Raw genomic sequence first — 23,321 nt, 5'->3', positions numbered from 1 at the left:
GGGATACTCTCTCTAGACAGTCTCTAAGTTCAGCTGCAAACAAGGAACTTCAGTCACTGGAAGAGGTGAGGAGCCATCTTTCCCTCGGGACAGATAATGATAAGAGGTGGTGGAAATGGCATCCTTCTGGTTCATTTACAATTAGGAGAAGCTGCTACTTCACGATCCATGGTGGCATAACTTCCTTCTTCAGCAAAATCATATGGAAGACACCATTACCTGAAAAGGTTAAAATCTTTAGCTGACTTTGTTATCACAACAAGGTGCTTACTGATGACATACTACAAAAAAAAAAAAGAGCTCAAGGTCCGCGCTCATGCCCTCTTTGCTCGTGCCATCCCGAAAACTTGGATCACCTGATGTTGACCTGTACTTTTGTCAGAAAATCCTGATCCAAAATCCTTGATAGCACAAATTTTCAGCATTTTCCGGAAAGCATCTTCGACCTTTGGCATATCTGGAGGCCTAATATAAGAAACCAGCACCCAATCAAGGAATTGGACTCTATTCTAGCAGGGAGTTTCTGATGTATTTGGAAGGAAAGAAATAACAGAATATTCAATTTTGAAGCATTTACTGAAGTAGGTGTTATACAACGGATAGCATGGTTATACTGTGAATGGACCTCCTTCACCACATGCAAGCCTTCCGAAGTCCGACGTCACCTCCTGAGCCTCTACCGCAACCAATGCATGTAAACGCTTGAGAGGAGCACTCAATCTCTGTACTGTAAATAGGGGTTTCCAGTCATCAGTTCAACATTGTATGACTTGATAATCATGGTCCCAGACTAAAGCATCCCTTGTACCAACAAGGGCATCGCCTGCATCCCAGAGCCTGTTGTTTTCTGTATTCTGTAATCAGCTATTATACTGTATAATATAACTACGGTGGAAGTCTCTTACTTCCTCCTTTCATTTCAAAAAATAATTAAGAAATAGCTTCGAGTGATCCAGAAATGTTTTTTCCAAAGCAAATAACACCCTTGAGGAAACGCCAAAACAATCATGCTCTCTGTGAGGTTGGGGGTTCTATTCCGCTACTTCAAGCAAACCAGAGACTTCAATCAGCAACACAGATATGTTCTGAAAAATGCAATCTGCTTGCTTTGAAAATGAACGGCAGTTGTTGGTTTTGAATGCATTGGAATGAAGTAACTCCACATATTTTAACAATCAAAGTAAAAGCCTAGTATTCAAATATTTAAATTCAAAAACAAGTTTTCAGATCAAGCAACAAAGTTGGCCTGATTATAAATTGAGTCAGTGAGAACTAGAGTTTCCAATTTAACTAAAAAAGAATGATCGATCAGGTTGTTGAAAACAGAGCAATCTAATGGGTAGAGCCCTCAGGCCGGTGAGACCTCAGCCATCTCCTGCTCGGTGGGGTTTGGAGCAACTGGGTAGTATCTGAAGTGAAGCTCCCCAACATCGTCTCCTGAGAGCTTTTTCCAGCCACTGGGTCCAACATAATACACTGAAATACCATAATGAAGTGAGAAAATCTGCCATAAAATAAAGTATCATTGCAGCTTCCAAACAGAGAGCGGTACAGGGCATGGAGATCATGAGGTGCAGTGCATAAATTTAGTTCATTTACTAATTGCAAAGGATTTTTAACAAAATAAAACCAGTTTGATCATTGTTTATAAAAATCAATCAAACTGAACCAGTTCCCATAGATGTCTTTAAGAGGAAAAGCAATCCAACCATAGCATAGATAAAACTGCAGGTGCATAACTGATATTGGCATATGATTGCTTGAATAGGCTACCATGGTTTGAAATGAGTAAGAGCATACCACTGGCTACACCACCACTAGCTGCATCACGAAAGGTTGCATGATAAATGGCACGGCGAGCCAGCTCTGCAGCTTCCTCAATTGACATATCATACCGATACCTGATGTGATAATAAAAATATTCGATCAGTAAAGCTAAACTTTATAATATAACGATACAAAGTAATGTTTAGCTACCTACCCATTATCCAGCACACCATATGCATATGGTGACCCAGATCCAACAGAAAATCTTGTGCCTTTAAGCCTCCCCCCTTCACTGTCAACGTAATATAAACCGGCCCCCTGAATTGCATGCAACAGAGCATAAAAGTAAAATAACTGAATTGGATAAGAGCAACGATTACAGATAGACACAAAACCATACTGTTTCATCCCATCCAGCAATCATGGTCCCAACCGAAAGGCCCATTCCACGATATGAGTATAGAATATTGGCCAACAGCTTTGAAGCACCTGCAACCGAAATCCTTCGCTTGTTTGCCAACTCATGTAGGCGGCACTAAGCACAACCAAAATGAAACTAACTTGAGAGGTTGATGAATTTAAACTAGATGAATAACTAGGTTGAACATAACAGGACAGGAATTAGAAAGTACAAATAAGGAGATTAGGCCTATATCAAAACGAGAAAATAATATCGACTTGCCTTGATGCCCAAATTTCTATGCCAAAACTGGCAATCTGCGGCACCTCCAGCCATCGTTCCAATCATGTATGGATTTATTTCAATGATTTTTTTGACAGTTTGAGAAGCTGCAAACAAAAGTGGATATCCAGTGATAAGACAACCAGACAAGTATTGATACAGCAATTGACAAGCAACACAATCATATGAGTCAGGTAGATTAGGGTCTAATACAAAAGATTAGTGTTTGATAAATAAGATGGTGGTGAGCACCCATTAGATCACTTTACAATGGACATCTTGAATTTAGTTTCATCTCACACCTCTAATTTATAGTCACAAATATCCATTGTTGGATGAACATTAGAAATTGGTTCTACCACCACACAACTGAAACCTCATGCTTGCCTCACCTAATGACCACACATTATCTCTTTTATGGTGAGACTTATTTGCATAAACATATGCAGTAACACAAAATCCAAGTCTATTGCTCAGTTCATGGATTACATATTTCATTAGTTCTCATCAAAGGGCAGCAAGTCCTTGAAATGCAAACTAGTGTCATAAGATATACTAGTACTTTCATCAAAGTGATATCTGAACACCTGAAACTCTTTCCCAACCCTTCAACCTATATGTCTAGAAAAATCCCCCCTGACCAGAGCTATTTACCATCAATTGTATGCAACCAAATCGCAATCACATACCGATTCTTCTCATTCAAAAAGTGGTGCTTCTAAACCTTCTGATAATAACTCACCTTTATTCCTAATTCCACCATAGATGCACCTCAATATCAATATCTATGTATCTGTTCTGCTCATCCAACCTCCCAATTTCCTGGTTGTAAAAATGCTTGCAGGCAATTAAAAATAAAGAATAACTAATGAAAATTGTCTGTCTTTACTTAAAGTCCACAAATTCCTTAGAAGGTGACCACCATAGCTCCAACTGTTACATATTTCTATTGCGCCTTCCAAGATCTGAAAGCCCATCAGCTGCGCAAACTGAGAAGTAAGAACTCTAGGAACATAATCTGATATTTGAAAATGCTAAGCTCCTCAGTTGTTGATGGATGTATCTAATACATATCCAATATACCATGAAGGTCACTCAAATGGTTAGGGTAATTAAATTAACACTTTCTAATCTACAAGCATCCCTTGCCATCACAAGCTTCCTAGATCCAAACATAACCCAAAATATTTTCTAACTGTAAAAATTCAGCTAAGATGCCCCAGCTTAAGTTTAATATTTAATATATTCTTGTTTTAATATTTAATATTTAAATTTAACATTTAAAAATTCAGGGCCAAGGAGTGGGGGGGGGGGGTTCTCTTTTCCATCTCTTTTTTTCCATTTCTTTGTATGTGTGCACCTGTTTGGAATGGAGGATGAGGGGTCTGCTTGATCCTAGATAACCTAGTTGCATCTTCCACACATCTAATCTTAGAGTGGATGGTCAAACATATATTCTTCATGATCAGCAATGCAATGATAGCTATCACTGCCCATGTAACTAACGTTTCACACATATTGTCAAACAAGCTTCATCGAATATCTGACAAGTAGTGATACAGAGCAAAATGTTGCACCTACAGAGGGACATCACACCACAGAAATGTAGGAAATTCTTTATCAGCTTGGCTAGGCATTTGTTGGACTCCTCAATTAGTTGCATTCACTACATTTTCCTAAATCGACAAAAACCTCTTATTTTTTCTGATGGAAGGGGGAGGGGTAATGGTGGGATAAAGGAAAGTCAGACTTTGTTAGCTATTACCAATGATTAAAAGATGGCATCACCAGTCAAGATGGTATATTTATAGAGCTGTCAATTTGGATTAGATCCGTCAGGTTGGCCCACCCCGCCATATAATGGGGTAGGTTGGGTTCATGTTTTAGCAATCTGTTTAAAAGCGGGTTAAATGACCCACTCTGTTTGGGTTGGCAGGTCGGGGCGGGCTAGCCTATTTTTTTTTTCTTTTTTTTTGAAAGCAAAGGAGGGCCCAGGTCGCCTCTCCTCACACCTTTTATGTGTTTCCTTCGATATCTCTCTCTCTCTCTTTTTCTCTCTTCCCCCATCTTGTGGCATCCTTGTCTTTCATCTCAAAAAGAGATTCGGTTCTCGATCGCGATGGAGCTGGGTATGTAGAGGAATCGCAGGGGAAGGAGCGCGATGGTGTAGAAAATGATGTTTTTTTTGAGGTTTGTTTAGGATTTTGAGGGATTTGAGCTTGGTTTGAAGCGGAGTTCGAGGTTGGGGTGGTGGTGCAGGGGATCGGGGGAGATCTATTTTTTGGGCTGTGATTTGGGGATTGTTAGTGGTTTGGTTACTGGATTCAGGACATTCCATGTCTGGAGGTGGGAATTCAAGGGGTATGGTGAGAGATACGGAATCTCTTGATGGCAAACCATGGGATTTGGTGTTTGGAGAGGGAAAGGGGGGAACTTGGAGGTAAAAAGGTCGGTTTTTAGCATCATCTGGGTGATTCCAAAGGGCTAATTGTCCTGGAATCGGAGAGTCGCGAGGTCGGAGTTGGAGTTTTCGAAGGAATTTTGTGATCTGTCTTCATCGGCGTCGTCTTTCTGGTACTCCACTTTCATCGGCATCACCTTTCTGGAGGAATTCTACTTTTTTTTTGAGAGGAATTCTGCAATCTGTCTTCGTCGGCTGCCGTCGTCACTAAGGTTTGTTTTTTTTGAAAAAATTTGGTGGGTTGGCCCGTTTAACCTACAGTCCATGACGGGTCAGGTTGGGTTGGGATTTTCCCAACCCACCAGTTAAACAGGCCATCCCGCCCCACCCCATTTAGAGGCGGGTTGTGGCGGGTCGGGGCGGGCCAGCCCGTCTTGATAGTTCTATATATTTATCAAAAGACAAGGTATAGGAGGAAAAGGTGTATGCCTTATGACTTTCCTAAAAAGTTTAAAATGCAACACAAGGTTGCCAAAATAAGGAAAATAAATGATGTGGATTTTTGCTTTCATGTAACTTTAAAATTTGTTTCAGTTCACACATTCCCCATGACAAATATGCATGAATCCTAACATTTAGTTTTAAATAACGTATTTGAATACATCTATATTTGTAATTTGAGTCTATAATTTCATTCAAAATAAAAGAGATTAAGTTAATTCCTTCTAGTTTAGTAGCATGATACTCTATTAAGGGTGTTGTAAGTTGTAACCATTTCAGAATCTTTCGAAAAACTTATTTCCTACTAGCTTTCTATGTGCTTCCTATTCTTTTTATTTTCCTCTCCCACTTTATGAAATAATCTGGGCATTCCTTGTGTGCTCCTCTATAATGAGCCACTTAAAGATACAAGGTATACCCTTCATAGCAAGGTTCACCGACTCGGTATTGGACCTTGTACCAGTACCATCCTATTACAATATCCATACACGATTCAATACGGTATGAGGCAATATATTGAGTGTCGGTATAGTACAAGATGGTGTATTGGTTTGGTACTGGTATGGTACAGTATGCTCCATACCGAATGGTACGGATAGTATGACAAACCATGCTTCATGGTGATCCCTTAATGTTATACCTTCCATGTTATAAAGCATCATCAACAACACTCGAGGCATTTTGATAGTGTTATTTTGACACTCCAAATTTTGGGTGTTTTAACATGTTGGCCTCTTGGCACATCTTGACACTCGATACTTCATACCATCAAAAAATGATACAATCATCATCATATCTACCTTTTGCACTTCCAAATGAAAAATTTTTGATTCTAACATAAATAATTAACAACCATTGTATCAAGTCTTACGAACATAAGTAGTGTACGATTAGTTCATATTCATATAAACATATCTCAGTACATGTTTACCTTTTCTACATGTACAAGATACAGATGAGTCCCCATATCTAATTTTTAAGAAGTTTATTGTGTTCGATTCCTTTGGACATTTGGAGACTGGACACCTACCTGTCTCACATTTCTTTGGAGAGTCTTGCCTTGAGGCACGAGGAAAGATGAGGCTCAGAAAATTAAACAATAATTGGATCATGCAATTCGCTATGTCATTAGAGCAAAAGCAGATTTTATGCCCTTTACATAGCCCAAAATAAAATAAAACAAAATGTCCCACAGTGCCTATCATGCAAAACAAGAAAATAAGGAATAAACTAGAATGTTGTCAAATAGGTATGAGTAAGACTCCCTGCTGTATAAAATGTGCACACGAGGATCATCATCAAAGGAAGGCCTCCACTTACAAATTCAAAAATAAGCAGCTCATTATGTTAAACAAATGTAAAACATTTTATTAAAATCAAGTTCTAAAGTTAAGACTCCTCTCTTTTATAACAAGCTTTCTCTTTACAATGGAATCTCTGTCCACCTTGTTTAGAAGACATTCTCAGTTTGCTAAATAATTATAAATTAATTTCTCACTAAACTTATCAGCGATAAGAATGGCTTCCATGTTTTAGTGACATTGCTTGCTGTCAAAGCTAAGCATCATGATAATGTAGCTGAATATTCAAAGTGCCATAAGTCCACTTAGGGAATAAGAAGCATTATTATAAAACAAGCAATATGTATATACGCTCCAGGACATTTTGGTAAGCATTCAAGTCATGTAGGTGATTGTGAAAGTTAAGGATGAGTAGATCCAACATAAACTTATTTACCAGTGGCATTTAAAATGAAAACTAAATAGAGAAGTTCAGATGTCTACTTCCATGATGGAATTCCCATCCAGGAAGCTCTCTGCACTAAGTGGCCAACAGATTTTCATTACCCCATGAGCTAAAAGTGTTGCCCTGATCCAACTTCCTATTAAGGTTCTCCAAAACCAACACAACCATCATGAGTTTCTTGAGTATTTTACTCTCACACAGAACATTAGGGAATGGACAGGTCATTTACCTTGAGAAAGTATGCATGGTGAAGGATAAAGCCAGTGCAAAGACCCTTCTGAAATGAAGCCCATGCTTTTCTGAAATTTGGATTCCCCGAAGAGGTGCTTTAAAAGCCCACCACCTTAGCAGGCATGGTGATGCAGTTCAACGTCTGGGACTTATCAACAGAAGGGCCGGATACTCACTAGATTTAGTGTGGAACAAGATCAAAGTCTGGGTGCTGTCCAGATATGCCAGAACTCGTAACGAGCAAAATAAAAAAGGGCAATTGGCGGGATTTATGTTTACTGGGACCGATGTTTACTAGCGTTTTAGAGGTTAAATATGAAGACTAGATGGAGTTAAGTCTCAAATCATGATGCTGTTCTGAAATTTTGGAATGCAAAAGGCAAAAACTTGTGCACAAATCACAAGATTAATATCTAAGGGTTAAGCAATCATAAAACAGCAAATACATCTGCTACATATGTATCAAATAAGATTTTAACAGTAGATATAAGAAATATTTTGGCAAATCAATGAAAAAGCCAGAAAGAAATAGCAAATAAATAGAATGAGAAAGACAAAAATATTGAGAGACAAGAGGAAAAGGAACACTGGATGGCCAAAGAATGGCATGTGCTTCTTACTTACACTGTATTGCAAGAGGCCTTAAATAAAGAAAATCCTTCACCCAATTTTACAATCACTAATAGAGCACCTTGAGATAGCACAACCCTTGAAAATTTAAATCATGAAAGCAGGGCATACAAATGTAAAAATGGGAAGAGAGAAGGGATAGACATTCCTTTATCTTCTTCCACCTCTTCTTCTCATTAATGACACTCCCTATGGTCTCAACATCTTATTTTACTTGCTGGTGTAGCTTTTTAAGTTATGTGATACCACATTGGCAATTAATCAAGAACTTCAAAGCCATCTTGCAATCTCCACCAACTCAATAAACCCACTAACAAGACAAATAAACAAAATAAGCAAAATAACTAAGATCTACACTAGAAATTTGTAGTCTAACAGCTGATACAAGATCTGAAGATTAACACTTAGTGTTTGGCCAGCCTCTCATTTTTCTTTTGTAATTTTTGGAGTACAAGACAAATGGGAAGTCGCAGATTAGTCTTGGGTTCAGGTATTAAATGAACCCCTTTACTTTCTCTGTGAGAGTCCCTTGGAGTAAATCAATGCTTCAAAACATGTACACTCAGTTTACTCAGATTTTCAATGATTTGAGTGGATCGGTGACTTGGGCAAGTTAACTACTAGTCAACACAAAAAAAGAATTATGTAATATATAATATTATATCTAAATAATATCAAATTAATATAAAGTAATCAAAAAATATAAATATAAAATATTTAGTACTTATATAAATGTCAGTGCATGTAATATAAAGCAGACATGTTTTCATAATGACAATTCTAAGAATTTGATTGAGTTGGATCATTGATCCCCTTGAGTACTCAGCCGAGTACTCTGCTGAGTTACTGAGCTGGATCATCTGGCTTTTGATTGAATCACTTAGATATGAGCAAACTGGATGAGCGATCTAACAAGGAATCTTTCCTATTCGATCTGGATCAAGCGATCTTCGAGTTAGATAGCCAAGTTTTTGAACAGTGGACTCAATTATTTGGCCTTTAAAGTAATTCATTCTAGGAAATATGATCTATAAGAGATAAAGACTCCAATCTGGTACTTCTGTATGGCTGCTAGGTATAGAAAGAGGGGGGATGGGAAGCTAGAGAGGCTATAGGAGCTATACCTAGTGCAGCTATATGGTAAAAGAAAATAAAAGAAGCAAGGTTCGGTTGCTTTTTCCTCCTCTTTCTTTCAATCAATCCATATCTTCCCTCAACTCCATACAATCTCCTAATTCCTAAACCATAATTGTTTACATATCTTCCTTTTAAGCAAAATGCTGATTTCTTCTTCAATCTCTGCTGTCTATTCCTTTCCAACTAATCTGACCTTTGACATATCATATTTTGAATGGTTGATCTTAACACTCTATTAAGCACTATATTGAGTCCACAAACCATCTAACTTGTGAACAACCTCAAATCTAGTAATATTTAGAAAAGAATCTAAAATAGGAAAAGTTCAAAATGCAAGTATAGAGGTAACTTTCCTAAGAAAGTTCTGAAGCAAAAACAGCAACCTAGATAAAAAAAATTTCCAGATAATCTATTATCTACTCTTCTTCTTTCTTTCCATTGATTTCTTCCCTCCAACACACCATGATCATTGATGCTGAATTCAATGATTTAATTTGAGAACATTCTTAATGATTCGAGGGCAGCAAGCAAGACATTGTACACTTACACAAGGAAATGGCTTCAGTGAAAGACATCCTAGGCAATCATGCAATCATCCATAGTTAAAACTATACCACTGAACATGCAGATCTTGCAATGATGGTTCTTAAAGGTAAGCCTTTGGGCTGAAATAGCAATAGATTGAGCAGCTTCTTTTACCACACATCCTCTCCTCAGATCCACAGTGCAAATCCTCCTCCATGAACTATGTTTGCATGATTGAAAACCCAGGAATTGATGACAAGAATCATGAAAATCAAGTTGCTTGCTTCCATTGAGAACATAATCCAAAGCTCTTCTTGGAATTGATTCATAGACCCTTGTTTGTAGAGGACAAGTGAGAAGGAATGGCTAAGGAGCTATGGACAAAATATCAACAACTCTATTACACCACAAACAAGACCTAGGAAGGCACAAAGACAATGATGACCTAACAGTCTGTGCCATCCAACCAAACAAACAAGCAGAGCTGCAGTTTATATGACTCCTGCAAGCGAATAAGAAGTACATATGATTTGGTCACTCTTAATAATCATTTATCTCTACTTCACCACCCAACCCTTAAAGAATCAGCTTTTGGTAATATTAGGGAGCTTGCCTGCTTAATAAATCTTCAAATGGAGCCTGTCAACCCATGAAAACCTCTCACAACATGTATCTTTTCTAATGAGGCAGGTAGTAATAGCTATACTTCAGCATCATTGCTGCCTTCAAATAAGATAATATAGCATATAATAAGAATAGCATATCCTTCATGTATTCACCAATATTGAGGTTCACATATGATATGACTTTTACAAAATTTAAATTTTGGTGGAGGTGATTGACTGTGTTGCACATGGTTGAGGCTAAAGGCCAGAATGTTATCAAAATATGCTACCATAAATGGTGTTAAATTGAAGGACTTGACAACTTAACTCTGACATATATAACATAATCAAAGCATGAGATAGCCTGAATGGCACAGCAAACCATTGACAAAGACCATCTTGTACAGCAAACCATTGACAGACCATCTTGCACGCACTTTTAATGCAATTATTCATTCATTTCCCAGCCATATTCAACATTCATGGCATCCAATTCTCAATTTGTAGCTGGCAACATACTTGAGAAATTGACAATACATCTAGCATGTCGTCAAGGCATGGGATATAATCAATATTTACCAGTGGTTCTATTTGTAGCTCTATCAATGTGCATAAAGCACATTGCATCTTTATTTGGCAGAAGTGTTACGTCTGCATGCATTCTCATACTTTTCAAGATCATACCCTTGGGCTTATTATCTAATCTACTTCTTAAGAAAGGATGCCCCCAGCATAAAATCCATGAAATGTTGAATTTCCTACAATAGAAAAAAATTTAGAAGGAACTCTTTAGGTTCCAAGTGCTAGACCACTGAAGTGTGGCTTCAAGTTTGATTCTAAAAATATTTAGGATATAGGACTTATCAACTTGGTCAATTTCTCATAACAAAACCCCTTCATTGTTAGAAAGCTAAATCGCATCCCCAAGTTGTGCTTGCTACCAAGGCCTTCTAAATTCAGCAGACTGCACTCATTTATAAACACAATTCATTTGTGCATACTTACAACACCTGACTTTGAGTTTAATACCTACCAAAATGAAAAATGTAAGCTATATGCAAGCCATGATACGCAGTTTTGACCGCATTGTTACTATTCTTGTCATAAAAGATAAACAAATGCTTTACTATGGAGGCAAATTATACCAATATTGGTAGTAATGCCTCCCAAATTATTTGGCATGACCTTCTAAATAGAAGCCCTCAATTTATTTCCATACCTATACTTTGAGTATCTTGATTTTTTGACATTGTTCACAAATTATCCCTAGCCCAGTCCCGTGCTGAAAAAGCCTGGCCTGCCTCACCTAAGTTATACAAGGTCTGGCCTAGAATTTCATGCCTGACATAAAGTCAAGCCCTGCTTGGGCTCGCCAAGTTTTGGCCTGAGCCAACCTCATATAGCCCAATATAATTATAAAAGTTATATATTGACTTATAATTTATAGGATACATTATCTAAATAAAAACAAAGTGGTATTTCTCTCATCTTGCTGTATTGAGGTGACACAAAATGGTGCTTCTCTGGATTTGTGATTTGGGATATTGAGCCTACCCAAGCAGTTCGAACATGTGGAATCATGGTTCAAAATTGGGTTTGGTGGCGGGGGCTTCATGGTTCAGGCTACTAAGATCTATCACCATTTCTCCCAATCTCTCCCACCTCCCCTCTCGCTCTCTCTTGCTTATAAGGAATGAGCTGCTACCCTCTTCTCCACCTCCTCTCTCTCCCCCCTTCCATCGAGCAATGGTGCACCAGGGAAACAATTCCCACTGCCTCCTCTCTCTATCCTCCTCTTCGCTCCCAACAACATAGGAGGAACAAATTACCACAACTAACTCCTCTCTATTTCTTCTCCTCTCTCACTTTCCTCATCAATGACAACTCATCAACTCGAAACTAGCTGTAAACTCCCTCACCCCTTCTTGTGTGGAATGGACTGACCTATGACCTATACCTCAAGCTAGATCGATTTCAGGCCGGCATTTAGAAGGTGGGTCCATCTTCAAGCTTAGAATTTCAAGCCCAGGCCATGTCAAGCTATGTTGAGGCCATTGACACTAACTCACAAATAGAACTTGACCAGGACCAGGTCAATGCTCAAGTCTACTCTAGTCAAATTTTTCCACAAATGTATACTACATTTTTCTCATCATGCTCATTTGAACAAAATGTTTTTGCCTTTGAACTAAATCTTCATTATGAAGATTTTTCAGCTCTATCACATATCATTTCCCATTACCAACTGTAATTAACTTGTTCAAAATCCAAATTTCAGAAACTCCCCAGTCCTTTACCTTTCGAATTGTTTGTCATTTCTCTCTATTAATTTGCATTAGAAAAAAATTTCCTCGTTTGCACATTGGTAAAGAACTAAACATCTTTTGATTCTTTCTTATCAAATAACAAAGCAAAATCTGAACAATGTTTGAGAAACCTAAGAAACGTTATGAACATTAATCAGCTAATCAAACCCCTCATAACCTTGCCTTTCAAGTTTGATCTAAAGCTCAACAATAACAAGTCACTTGACTTTCTTCCCTTTGAACCCAAGTTCATGTTTAGTAACTCCATCTTCATGATCACCAATGACACCTTCAAACATAGGTGATAAGGTTACTCTTCACATTCTCAAAACCAATATCTTCATGTTGCTTATTTTCTCTACCCTAGTGTCTTCCAATTTGAACCAGCCAATCACAAATATGCTCTAGCCTGCTCTCCATCAGACACCTCATAGGCATCTTTTTTAATGCTCTCAACCCAAGTTCCATCACTTCTTAATACCACCACCATATTTCGCCCTCCCTCAAACCAAATGGAACAAAAAAAATGAAGTTTTATCAATTTATCATAGATTTTGCAAGATCAAGGCAAGAGGCACAAGGACAGTTAACAGAACTCCATTAAGAATTAAGCAACCACATGAATAAGCACCTATCCACTTATTCCTTTTATATTATTTGCACTATGTAAATAAAATATAAAATGATCCACCAAGCAAGATAATCAGCTTCTTCTTGTGATATTAAACCAAGAGACACCATAAATTATGATATTCAGTAATCCAAAATGATGAACTGCTTTCTACAACAAAAAAGATTATACATTCAAATTATGATCTCCTTACCCACTAATCTTTTTTAATATATATTACATGGAAATTATACAACAAAAGAAAAAAACACATTATATATACATTGCAGCCCAATATCAAAGTTACTTGACTGCCAATTACAATCATAAAAGAACATTCTTTAGCTTGCAAGTTCTCATCAACACAGTAGAGTCCATCCACCAAGCATAGAAACTTACAATATTATACATCAACAAGAACAAAAAGAGAAAATGATGAACCAAAAAAAATCAACAAGATAAATTCTCACAAATATATCCTCCCATGCTAGCTCGAGAATCAGCTGCAACGATAACCCCTTCCTTGAAGATGAAAGCAAGAGTGGTGGTCCCTTTCGCTGGTTTCACCATCTGAATCGCGTCCTTCTGGAATCCATCAAACTGAAGGAAACCAGAAACCAAAAAAATTAAAAAAAAAAAAGTCTTAACATCTTCCACTCAAATCTTAAATCTATCATTAAAGTTAAAAAGCAGAAAAAAAGGGGGAAGTCGGGGAGACATGCCAAAGAACTCACATCGGCAGAGCGGGGGAGATCGAAGGTCGGCGGGGCAGAGAGATCGGGGCAGAGATCGTCGATGGGCGCGCTGAGAGGGACAAATGATTGGAGACCACTGGTATCGAGCTTCATGGTTCGAAGCCTACTGCACAGAAATTAAGCCACAAAAACCCTAGAAATCAGCATTTGGTGGCAACGCAAGCGAAATTAAGAGGGAAGGAGGCGGAAACCTAACATACCTTCGGAGGAGAAACGTCGACGAGGGATGAGTTATTTCTCGTTTACGGCGCTGTTTTGAACATGTGGAAACACGGACCGTCCAGGGGTGGAAATGAGCAGAACACACTCGCTTATATTTGCGACGAGCTCACGCCGCAATGTCTAGAGAGGCCCGGCGTGAGGAGCTGTAATCTCTCTTCACATATAATTTAAAATAATAATTTAAAAAAACATTAATGAGAAATATGTTTAAATTTAATAAATAAAAAATCTTCTACATACCTTAAAAACAACTATTCAAATAAAATAAAATAATTTATTTATTTTTATAATTATAAAATAATATTATACTATTACAAAATAATATCATATTATTATAAAATAATACCACACTATAATAAAAATAACATTATACTATTATAAAATAATATTACACTAATATAAAGTTATACTACACTATTATAAAGCAACAATGTATTATTGTAAAGTAATACTATAATAAAGGAATACTACACTATAATAATGTAATACATCTTGTTGTAAAAAAATACTATACTAATATAATACAATAAAATAATACTATATTATTATAAAAGAATACTATACTAATATAATATAATACTATCTTATTGTAAAAAAATACTACACTAATATAATACAATAAAGTAATATTATATTATTATAAAGAAATACTACACTAATATAATGTAATACTACCTTATTATAAAAGAATTATATATTATAATAATATAATTGTCATTCTTCCGATCCGAGATCATGAGTTAGAGATCATGGCAATCGCCGCATACTCATAGGAAAAATCCTCTCTAAAAGCATGCAAGGCATTTCATCATGATATGAATACATCATAGTGAAAAAAATTTAAATAATTATTATTCAATTTTAATTCAAATAACTAAATCAAATATCTTACATCCAATAAAGTTTCACTAAAAATAAAATAATAGATATAAATTCAATAAAGCTGATAATGCTAAATCTCACCTTTAAAAGTTTCATCCCAAAATTAATACCAACGCTCACAATTAATTATCTAATCTAAAAAAAATAAAAAGAGAGGTAATGAGCTAGACAGCCCAATAAGTAACAAATATCTTAACTAGATATTTTAGATATTATATAATATTCAAGAACAATACTGTGAATAAACATAAAAATATATTTCATGCTAATTCAATGCAAATCCAATCTTTTCAAATATTTATATGCAATATAATCATAAATCTGATTCAAATCAAAACACTCATAACTCAACAGCCATGACTATGATCAATGTTTAACCCCCATTGGTGGAGTCTTCTGAATACTGATGCACAACCCTCAATGGCAGGATCCACTGAATACTAGCGCACAACCTCCACTAGCATGGTCAATTGAGTACCAATGTATAATCTCTATTGATAGGGTCCACTGAAATATAGTTAAGCTGAGAGCATAAATCTGATTTATATCAAAATACCTTTGTATCATAACATATCATAATTTCTACTAAATATATGCATGATCAATAAACTATAGTATTTTAGAATCACTTTTCGTTCAAAATATAATTTCATAAACCATGCATAATTTTAAAAAAATAATTATTTACTTTCAAAATAAATATGAAATATCTCAAAAAGATGATTCATTACTTATTTTTTACAGACCACTGAACGAACAAATTGATTAACCTTTAAGAGATTCTTCAGTACCTATTATTCAAAATTTTATTCTTGCATTAATTCTAATTCAAAATTAGATCTAAAGACATCCTAAATCAAAACTCTACTTAGGTTCGGACTCTTCACTAAACTCGATCAAAATTATCAAAAAGAAAGTCCTTCACTGAGCTAATCTTAGAAAATAACTTTAAGAGAGAGAAATATATCAAGAGAGAGAATCAATCTAAAAAGAAGAGATTTTAGAGAGAGAAAGTAGAGAGAGAAATAAAACTTTTAGAGAGAGAAAGGTAGAAATTCATATTCAAAGCAATGAGAGAGAAGAGAGAGTTAATTTTAAAAAGAAAAAGTAGAGAGAGAAATAAAACTTTTAGAGAGAGAAAGATGGAAATTCATATTCAGAGTAATGAGAGAGAAGAGAGAGAAATAAAACTTTTAGAGAGAGAAAGATGGAAATTCATATTCAGAGCAATGCTCTCTCTTCTCTCTCATTACTCTGAATATGAATTTTCACCTTTCTCTCTCTAAAAGTTTTATTTCTCTCTCTATCTTTTTTCTTTAGAATTTTTTTTCTCTAGATTGATTTTCTCTCTTGGTGAATTTTTCTCTCTTGAAGTTATTTTTCTAAGATTAGCCCAGTGAAAGACTTTCTTTTTGATAATTTTGATCAAGTTTAGTGAAAGATCCGATCCTAAGTGGAGTTTTGATTTAGGATTTGTTTAGATCTAATTTTAAATTAAAATTAATATAAGAATATAATTTTGAATTAAAATTAATGCAAGAATCTCTTAAAGGTTAATCAATTTGTTCGTTCAGTGGTCTGTAAAAGATAAGTAATGAATCATCCTTTTGAGATATTTCATATTTATTTTAAAAATAAATAATTATTCTTTGAAATTATGCATGATTTATGAAATTATATTTTGAATAAAAAGTGATTCTAAAATACTATGGTTTATTGATTATGCATATGTTCAGTGAAAATTATGATATGTTGTGATACAAAAATATTTTGATATAGATTGGATTTATGCTCTCGGTCTAACTATGTTTAAGTAGGCCTCATCAATGAAGATTATATATTGGTACTCAGTGGACCCTATCAGTAGAGGTTGTGCGCTGGTATTCAATAGACCCTGTCAGTGAGGGTTGTGCGTTGGTATTCAGTGGACTCTGTCAATGGGGGTTGTGCGCTAGTATTCAGGGGATCCCACCAATAAGGGTTAAACATTGATCATAGTCGTGGCTGTTGAGTTATGAGTGTTTTGATTTGAATCGAATTTATGATTATATTATATATAAATATTTTAAAAATTAGATTTATATTGAATTAGCATGAAATATATTTTTATATTTATTCATAATATTATTTTTAAATATTATATAATATCTAAAATATCTAGTTAAGATATTTATTACTTATTAGGCTATCTAACTCATTACCTCTCTTTTTATTTTTTTCAGATTCAGATAATTAATTACGAGCGTAGATATTAATTTTGGGACAGAGCTTTTAGAGGCGAGATTTAGTATTGTCAACTTCATTGAACTTAGATCTATTATTTTATTTTTTAGTAGAACTTTATTAGATATAAGATATTTGATTTAGTTATTTGAATTAAAATTAAATAATAATTATTTAAATTTTATTTTATTGTGATGCATTGATATCGTAATGAGATGCCTTGCATGCTTATGGAGAGAGTTTTTCCTATGAGTATGCGATGGTTGCTTTGACCTTTGACTCATGATCTCAAGTCAGGGGTGTGACAATTATTATGGTATCAAACTATAAGTGGATGAATTATGACATAGAATCTGACATGAGTGTGGATGGGTAGACACTAGAGATATTGGGATGATAACTGATATTGATTGTGAGAGACCCTAGATTTAATACAAATATGTTGATGGATATAAATTTAAGTATGCAGCGAAAGCATGATGATCTGAATTATTTGGATTATTTTGACATGGTCAGCAATATTGAATCTTTGAGTTTAAAGTTTATGATGGAAGACATGATTTGATTTAAGAATGATATGAATTGACAACCTGACTATGTAAAGAATCCCACCAATGGAGGCAAATACGTTAGCAATTGATTTATTCTGAGGGTTTATGTCACTAATGAGACCAGCAACAAACTGTTAGTGAGATCAGTGATTCCGAAAGACTTTGCTGTCAGATGATTTGTAGCTCACCGTAAGATAATACGTGGTGTTATGATCCTATCATAAAAAAATATAGTCATAGCTTATGGTTGATGAAAAGAACTTGAGAATAAAAGAAATTTAACTCTTGAAAGAAACTTAAATTTTTGAAAAAGAATTGGATTTGGTATAAATTATATTGTATAATTAAAATTGATTTCAAATTGATAAACTATATATGCTTATTTTCTATAAATAATTATTTATTTTATTTTATTGCCTGATGAAATCTACTTAAAATGATCATTACTTACTAGGTTATCTAGCTCATTATCTCTCTTTTTTATTTTTCAGATTTAGATTCTAAATTACAAATATGGGTACTATTTTGAAAGTGAGCTAGAAGTGAGAGACAATACCATAGATTTATTGTTATATTCATATAGGATTGTTATTTGAGGTATAATTGATGTAAGATCTATTGAATATTGTTGAATTTATTAAAATATTAAAGTTAAAATTTAGATTGTTAAGTTTTGGATTTAAATTATTAACTAATTATTTTGCTATTATTTTATGATAGTATAATAAGATGCCTTGCATGCTTGTGGAAAGAGTTTTCTATGAATATGCGATAGTTGCCATGACCTTCAGCTCACAATCTCGGATAAAGGGTGTGACAGTAATACTGTAGTATTTTAAAGGGTATAAGGGTATAATGGTATAAGGATAATTTCAGTCAAAATAGATAATTGCTTTTAACTTATATTTAGAATGGGTAGGTATTTTTACATAAAACTTATTTAGAGAGCTGCTTTTAAGTTGAAAGTAGAGTTGGAGATTTATCTCTAGTTCTCTATAATTTAAATTATATTTTTAAGACTTAATTAGTTAATTATATTTTTAAGTAGAGTTGAAAGTAGACTTAATTAGTTATTTATCTTAAAAAATTATGTACTTAAGTATTTTTTTCAATATTAGCATATCGTTCCATTTGTAATTGGCTATAAATATTTTATGAAGTGTTACAACATTTGCATGCGGTCAAATAGTATCCAATTTTGTCATTAGCATGCCCTTTGGAAATGGATATGAAAATTTTTCAAAAAAAATATAGAAAAATTTTAGAGAGAGAAAAGAGGACCAACCAAATAGGGAGCTGTCAGATGGTAGAGAAAGAGAGAGAAGCTAGTCAGAGGCGAGAGTTGGTAGGCATCCACACCTTCAGCCTCTCACTAATCTGATTAGAAAGAAAAAAGATTTTTTTTTTAATTTGTTCAAGTTAGTTTCTTAAAAGAAAATTAGAAGAAGATGGAAGAATTGCAAAATGAGGTCTTAAATCCCTTTCATTGATTCACACACACCTCATAAATTGAGACACATGACTCCTATTTATAATAGTGAAGTCTGCTTTTATACAATTTGGATCAGAGTTTTTTCTTAATTTCTAAAAAGATGTCCATCCTTGAACAATTTGAGCCAAATTCCTTTTCGTAGTTCAGATAGGACTTGATATCTCAAAAAACATAATTAATATAAAAAATCATGAAAAGATGTTAAAATCCTACAAGAGGTAGATTCGACTTCTCCATCAACTTTACCTTTTACCACTCCATCTAATTCTTTATGGATTAGAAGATAATATTCGATTAAAATCTTTTCTAAAAATGAAAGTTTTGGTTTGACTAACCTATTTCAAGGCTCCAATGATGGAATTTTATTTTGATTTATTTTTTTTGATCTAAAGTTAGTAGATCTCAAAAAAATATCTATTTTTAGAGAAAGATTATCTCAATCCAGATTTAATAACTAAGTTATGGCCTCCTGAAGTTTGGTATGCAATCAACTTCTTGATGTGATGGATTTTAGTCTTGAATCCTATCTAGTCCTACTTATAGTAACTAAAATGATCTACATCAAATCTGAGGATCCTCTTGAATCATCTATTGATCGTCAGAGACTTCTCCTCGATCTCGATCTTGACTAAGCGATAAGTTAAACTATGCCGCAAGAGCTTGGCCTCTCATAAGTAGTATAGGCTTTCATACCATTATCACAAACTTGATATAAATATTAACAAGCCACTTTATCTAGGCAACAGTTGTGAGGTCAATGTTACTTTATATTTTGGAGGCATGGATCATGAACTCCTTCCTATCTTTTACAAATAATACTTCCTTTGTCGCTCATAGAAGATTGTATCTTAATTCCAAATATGTGAGCTCTCAAGTATAACTTGACAAACATCTAAAGGAACTACTTCGTATATTACCTTGCCAGCATACCTCTCAATGATGGCGAACATGAAGGTATACTACTTGATGATCTTTAACTCAATATTTTTCTGAGTCTAATTGAAAGGATAATGGCATGGATGAGGCTTGATATGCAACCCTAGCTTTTCAACCACATTTTTAGATATAAGATTCTTTTGGCTTCTAAAATCTAGAATAACCTCAATGATGCTCTATTTCACCTAGATCTTCATATAGAAGAGCTTCTCTCACATCCCTAGATTGTTTAGTTGCTATTTTGGGTTCCCTCATCATCAAGCTCAATTTGGAGTTTTTTAATTGATCAAGCTCGGGCAGTTTCTCAACCATTATAGTATTGAGAACTCTCTTCCCTTTCTTCTTGGGATTATTATCCTCTAGCTTTTTCCACTTCATCTTCAATTTGAAATGGAGCTTCTAACACTTCTCCTTGGTGTGTCAATGAAGGTTACAGTGATCATAATAAATTTTCTGAGTCATGTTGACACACTTTCTATTTTACTCCCCTTCTTAGCTCAGATTTCTACCACTTTTCTTGAAGTTGTCATCCTTCTTTTCTTCCCTAGACTGATTATTCTCCTCAATTATTATGGTTCTCATGCTGGCTTTCTTGATGCCTTCAACTTTGAAGAGTTATTATCACACCCTAAACCCAACATGCAGGATGGCCATGCGATGGCCACACATTCTCTAAGGCACAACTTTAAAGAATACGCAAATTCTTAAAATTCATTACAACCTCAAATCTCATGAACACTATTTATCTCAATTTATAATGAATGTTTAATATTAACAAATATCAAATCTTGTATTTTTACAAAACTTGATTATTCAATTGGTATTGATGATGCTTTATTTAATCAATTCTTTTAATCGTGATCCCAACCATAGCCAAATACATATATCTCATAACTTTGAAAAAGAAAAGGAAAGAAAGAGGTTGTTAGCTTTACAACTAGCAAGAATTTTCATACAGCAACATCAATATAATACTAATAAATGAGAAATTTATAATGATTGTTGCTCATATAAATTTCATACCACAGGATATCATGATTTCAAAACATACATAACAAATATGTACATCTTTTCATGTAATAAATCACATCAAACACTTTTCTCAAATTATGGTACGTCAGATCCGATAATATTTAGATGCTCAATCCTAGACTGCCACAACCATGTTTCTAATCCATGGTAGGGTATCAACACAGTGGCTAGTTTCGTGGACTATCATAACTATATTTTTAGCTTATGGTAGGATATTAATATAGTGGGTAGTCTAGAGGACTGCAAGTGCTCAATTCTGACTATCACAATCACATTTTCAGTCTATGGTGGGCCACCAATAAATAGCTAGTTCAAAGAATTATAAGTGCTCAACTCTAAGCTATCACAATCATATTTTTGACCCATGGTGGGATATCAATATAGTGGTTAGTCCCATATACTACCACAACCACATTTCTAGCCTACGGTGCGGCATCAACAATATGACTAGTCTAGAAAATCATAACCTATCATTCAGTCATATAATTCAAATTTATGCTTGTCAAGAAATTCTAATTCAATATTGTGCTTTAGCAAAATTTTGATGCACACAAATACCAAAGTTCACCCAAACAAGGATTACTAACATATGATGTATAACTTCATACATAGTCATATATACTTAATAAATAAGTATATAACATGTGATTATCAAAAATCATATAGAGTAAAATCATTGATGCATAAAATAATTTTTATATAAATAGATGATTAATGTTCAAAAATTCTTATCTCTATCATCAACCAAATCCAGGTACTGTGTCTATCAGTCTACGCCTAGCATGTCCCTCCATATAAATTCAACTCATCCTTGATTAACTATCATTACAAGAAATAATGAATTATTATTAGATTTCTAGTTTCAAAGTTCTACTATCTAAATTCCTCCTAATCTCAGAATTTCTCGACCCTACCTAATGCTAACTAATTAATAAATAAAGATTTAGGAATTTACCTCAATCTAGGAACTAGAGTGTCAACCCTTTGTTGAACATCTTCTCATCTAGATGATTACATGCCCATGGAACCAAATCAATATTCAGAAAATTTATAACAATTAGAATTGATTACAGGGCAAATCAAGATATAACAAACTATGTGATAGTGTTCCAATGGCCCAAGTGGTCTAGATCTCGATAATCAAAGGATCATCAAACAAGTAGACTGAAATAAGGAGGGCAGGACAAGGTCATTGATGATGAGATTCAAGGATGTCTAATATTGACCTGGTGGAACCTATCATGTAAGATAGTCACACAAGGGCTAATCCAGAATCCTCTATTAGGATCAACCTCGAGTCTACCATCAAGTCTTGTGAATCCAACTTTCCTTTTCCTAGCCCTAAATCCAAGAAGAAAAAAAAAGGTAGAGAGAGATGAGAGAGAGAAAGATAGAGAGAGGAGAGAGAGAGAAGAGTGAGCTCTCCTCGTTCTTAAGGAAGAGGAACTTCCCCTTTCTCAAATGAATCAATCAGTGGCTGGCAACCACCTTTGGTGGCAGTGGCGGCAGCGGCTCCAACCCTTGGCAATTTGATCTTGACCAAGTCTAGAGATGATGACTAGCTTGATGGAAAATGAGAAGAAGAGAGAAACAGAGGAAAAAAAAAAGCTCTTAATTGGTCACACCCCACAATGTTGAACCCCGATGGTAGTGGCCACGGTGCGGGTCTCTGGTAAGAAACTCGACGACCGTCTTAGCCACGGTGGTTAGTAGTGGTGAATTAAGGGAATGCTGAAACAAGGCTGCCTCTACTCAAATATGATTCTAGCGACTCATCAGCTCCAATCAAGATTTGATAATGGTCATGAGGTCGAAAAAGAGAGAAGAAGAAGGTCCTAGGTTCATTACCTAAGTCCGATGAGGCATCGCAGTTGGATTAATGGAGAAACCAAAGATAGTTTCACCCAAATAGAACTCGAAATTGGCAGTGATCTTCTAAGGATTTCAGTGGTGGAGTCCTAAGAGGAGGAGAGGGCATTCTTTTATAGCTGAAATCCTATGGTGTTAGCCAAGTTCGACTTGCCATAGGACTCCCGATCTCCGACAAATCATGATTGAAGAAGACTCCAATTCGGAGTCTTCTTTCC

At 35.0% G+C, this 23,321-nt stretch overlaps 1 protein-coding gene and 1 pseudogene across 2 annotated transcripts; both read right to left on the bottom strand.

The window, feature by feature from the left end:
- Nucleotides 1-1,149: 1,149 nt before the first annotated feature.
- LOC105038112 (proteasome subunit beta type-5) lies at nucleotides 1,150-14,249 on the bottom strand. Of its 2 annotated transcripts, none has more exons than XM_010913805.4 (8): nucleotides 14,097-14,249; nucleotides 13,876-14,002; nucleotides 13,612-13,741; nucleotides 2,450-2,556; nucleotides 2,168-2,302; nucleotides 1,982-2,085; nucleotides 1,801-1,901; nucleotides 1,150-1,476 (listed from the first exon to the last, which is right to left on the bottom strand). In XM_010913805.4, exons 2-8 carry the CDS (start codon nucleotides 13,987-13,989, stop codon nucleotides 1,349-1,351), a joined length of 819 nt encoding a protein of 272 aa, XP_010912107.1. In that variant the 5' UTR covers nucleotides 13,990-14,002; nucleotides 14,097-14,249; the 3' UTR covers nucleotides 1,150-1,348. The 2 variants fall into 2 exon arrangements, with proteins under 2 accessions (XP_010912107.1, XP_019704349.1); XM_019848790.3 differs by having other exon boundaries at nucleotides 13,876-13,999; nucleotides 14,097-14,242.
- On the bottom strand, nucleotides 2,563-13,605 carry LOC140857188 (uncharacterized; annotated as a pseudogene).
- Nucleotides 14,250-23,321: the final 9,072 nt, after the last annotated feature.

This window comes from Elaeis guineensis, chromosome 1 (genome assembly GCF_000442705.2).
Source record: "Elaeis guineensis isolate ETL-2024a chromosome 1, EG11, whole genome shotgun sequence".
Taxonomy (NCBI): domain Eukaryota; kingdom Viridiplantae; phylum Streptophyta; class Magnoliopsida; order Arecales; family Arecaceae; genus Elaeis; species Elaeis guineensis.
Note: the sequence above shows the minus strand (reverse complement) of the source record. Positions and strands in the feature narration are given on the sequence as shown.

Bases quoted from the DNA above. Each gene is read 5' to 3' on its own strand.
- LOC105038112 (XM_010913805.4), bottom strand. From the start codon at position 13,989: ATGAAGCTCGATACCAGTGGTCTCCAATCATTTGTCCCTCTCAGCGCG. The intron at 13,742-13,875 runs GTGAGTTCTTTG...GGTTTCCTTCAG, and splicing joins ATCTCCCCCGCTCTGCCGAT to TTTGATGGATTCCAGAAGGA. The intron at 1,477-1,800 runs GTATGCTCTTAC...ATGGTATTTCAG, and splicing joins TAGTGGTGGTGTAGCCAGTG to TGTATTATGTTGGACCCAGT.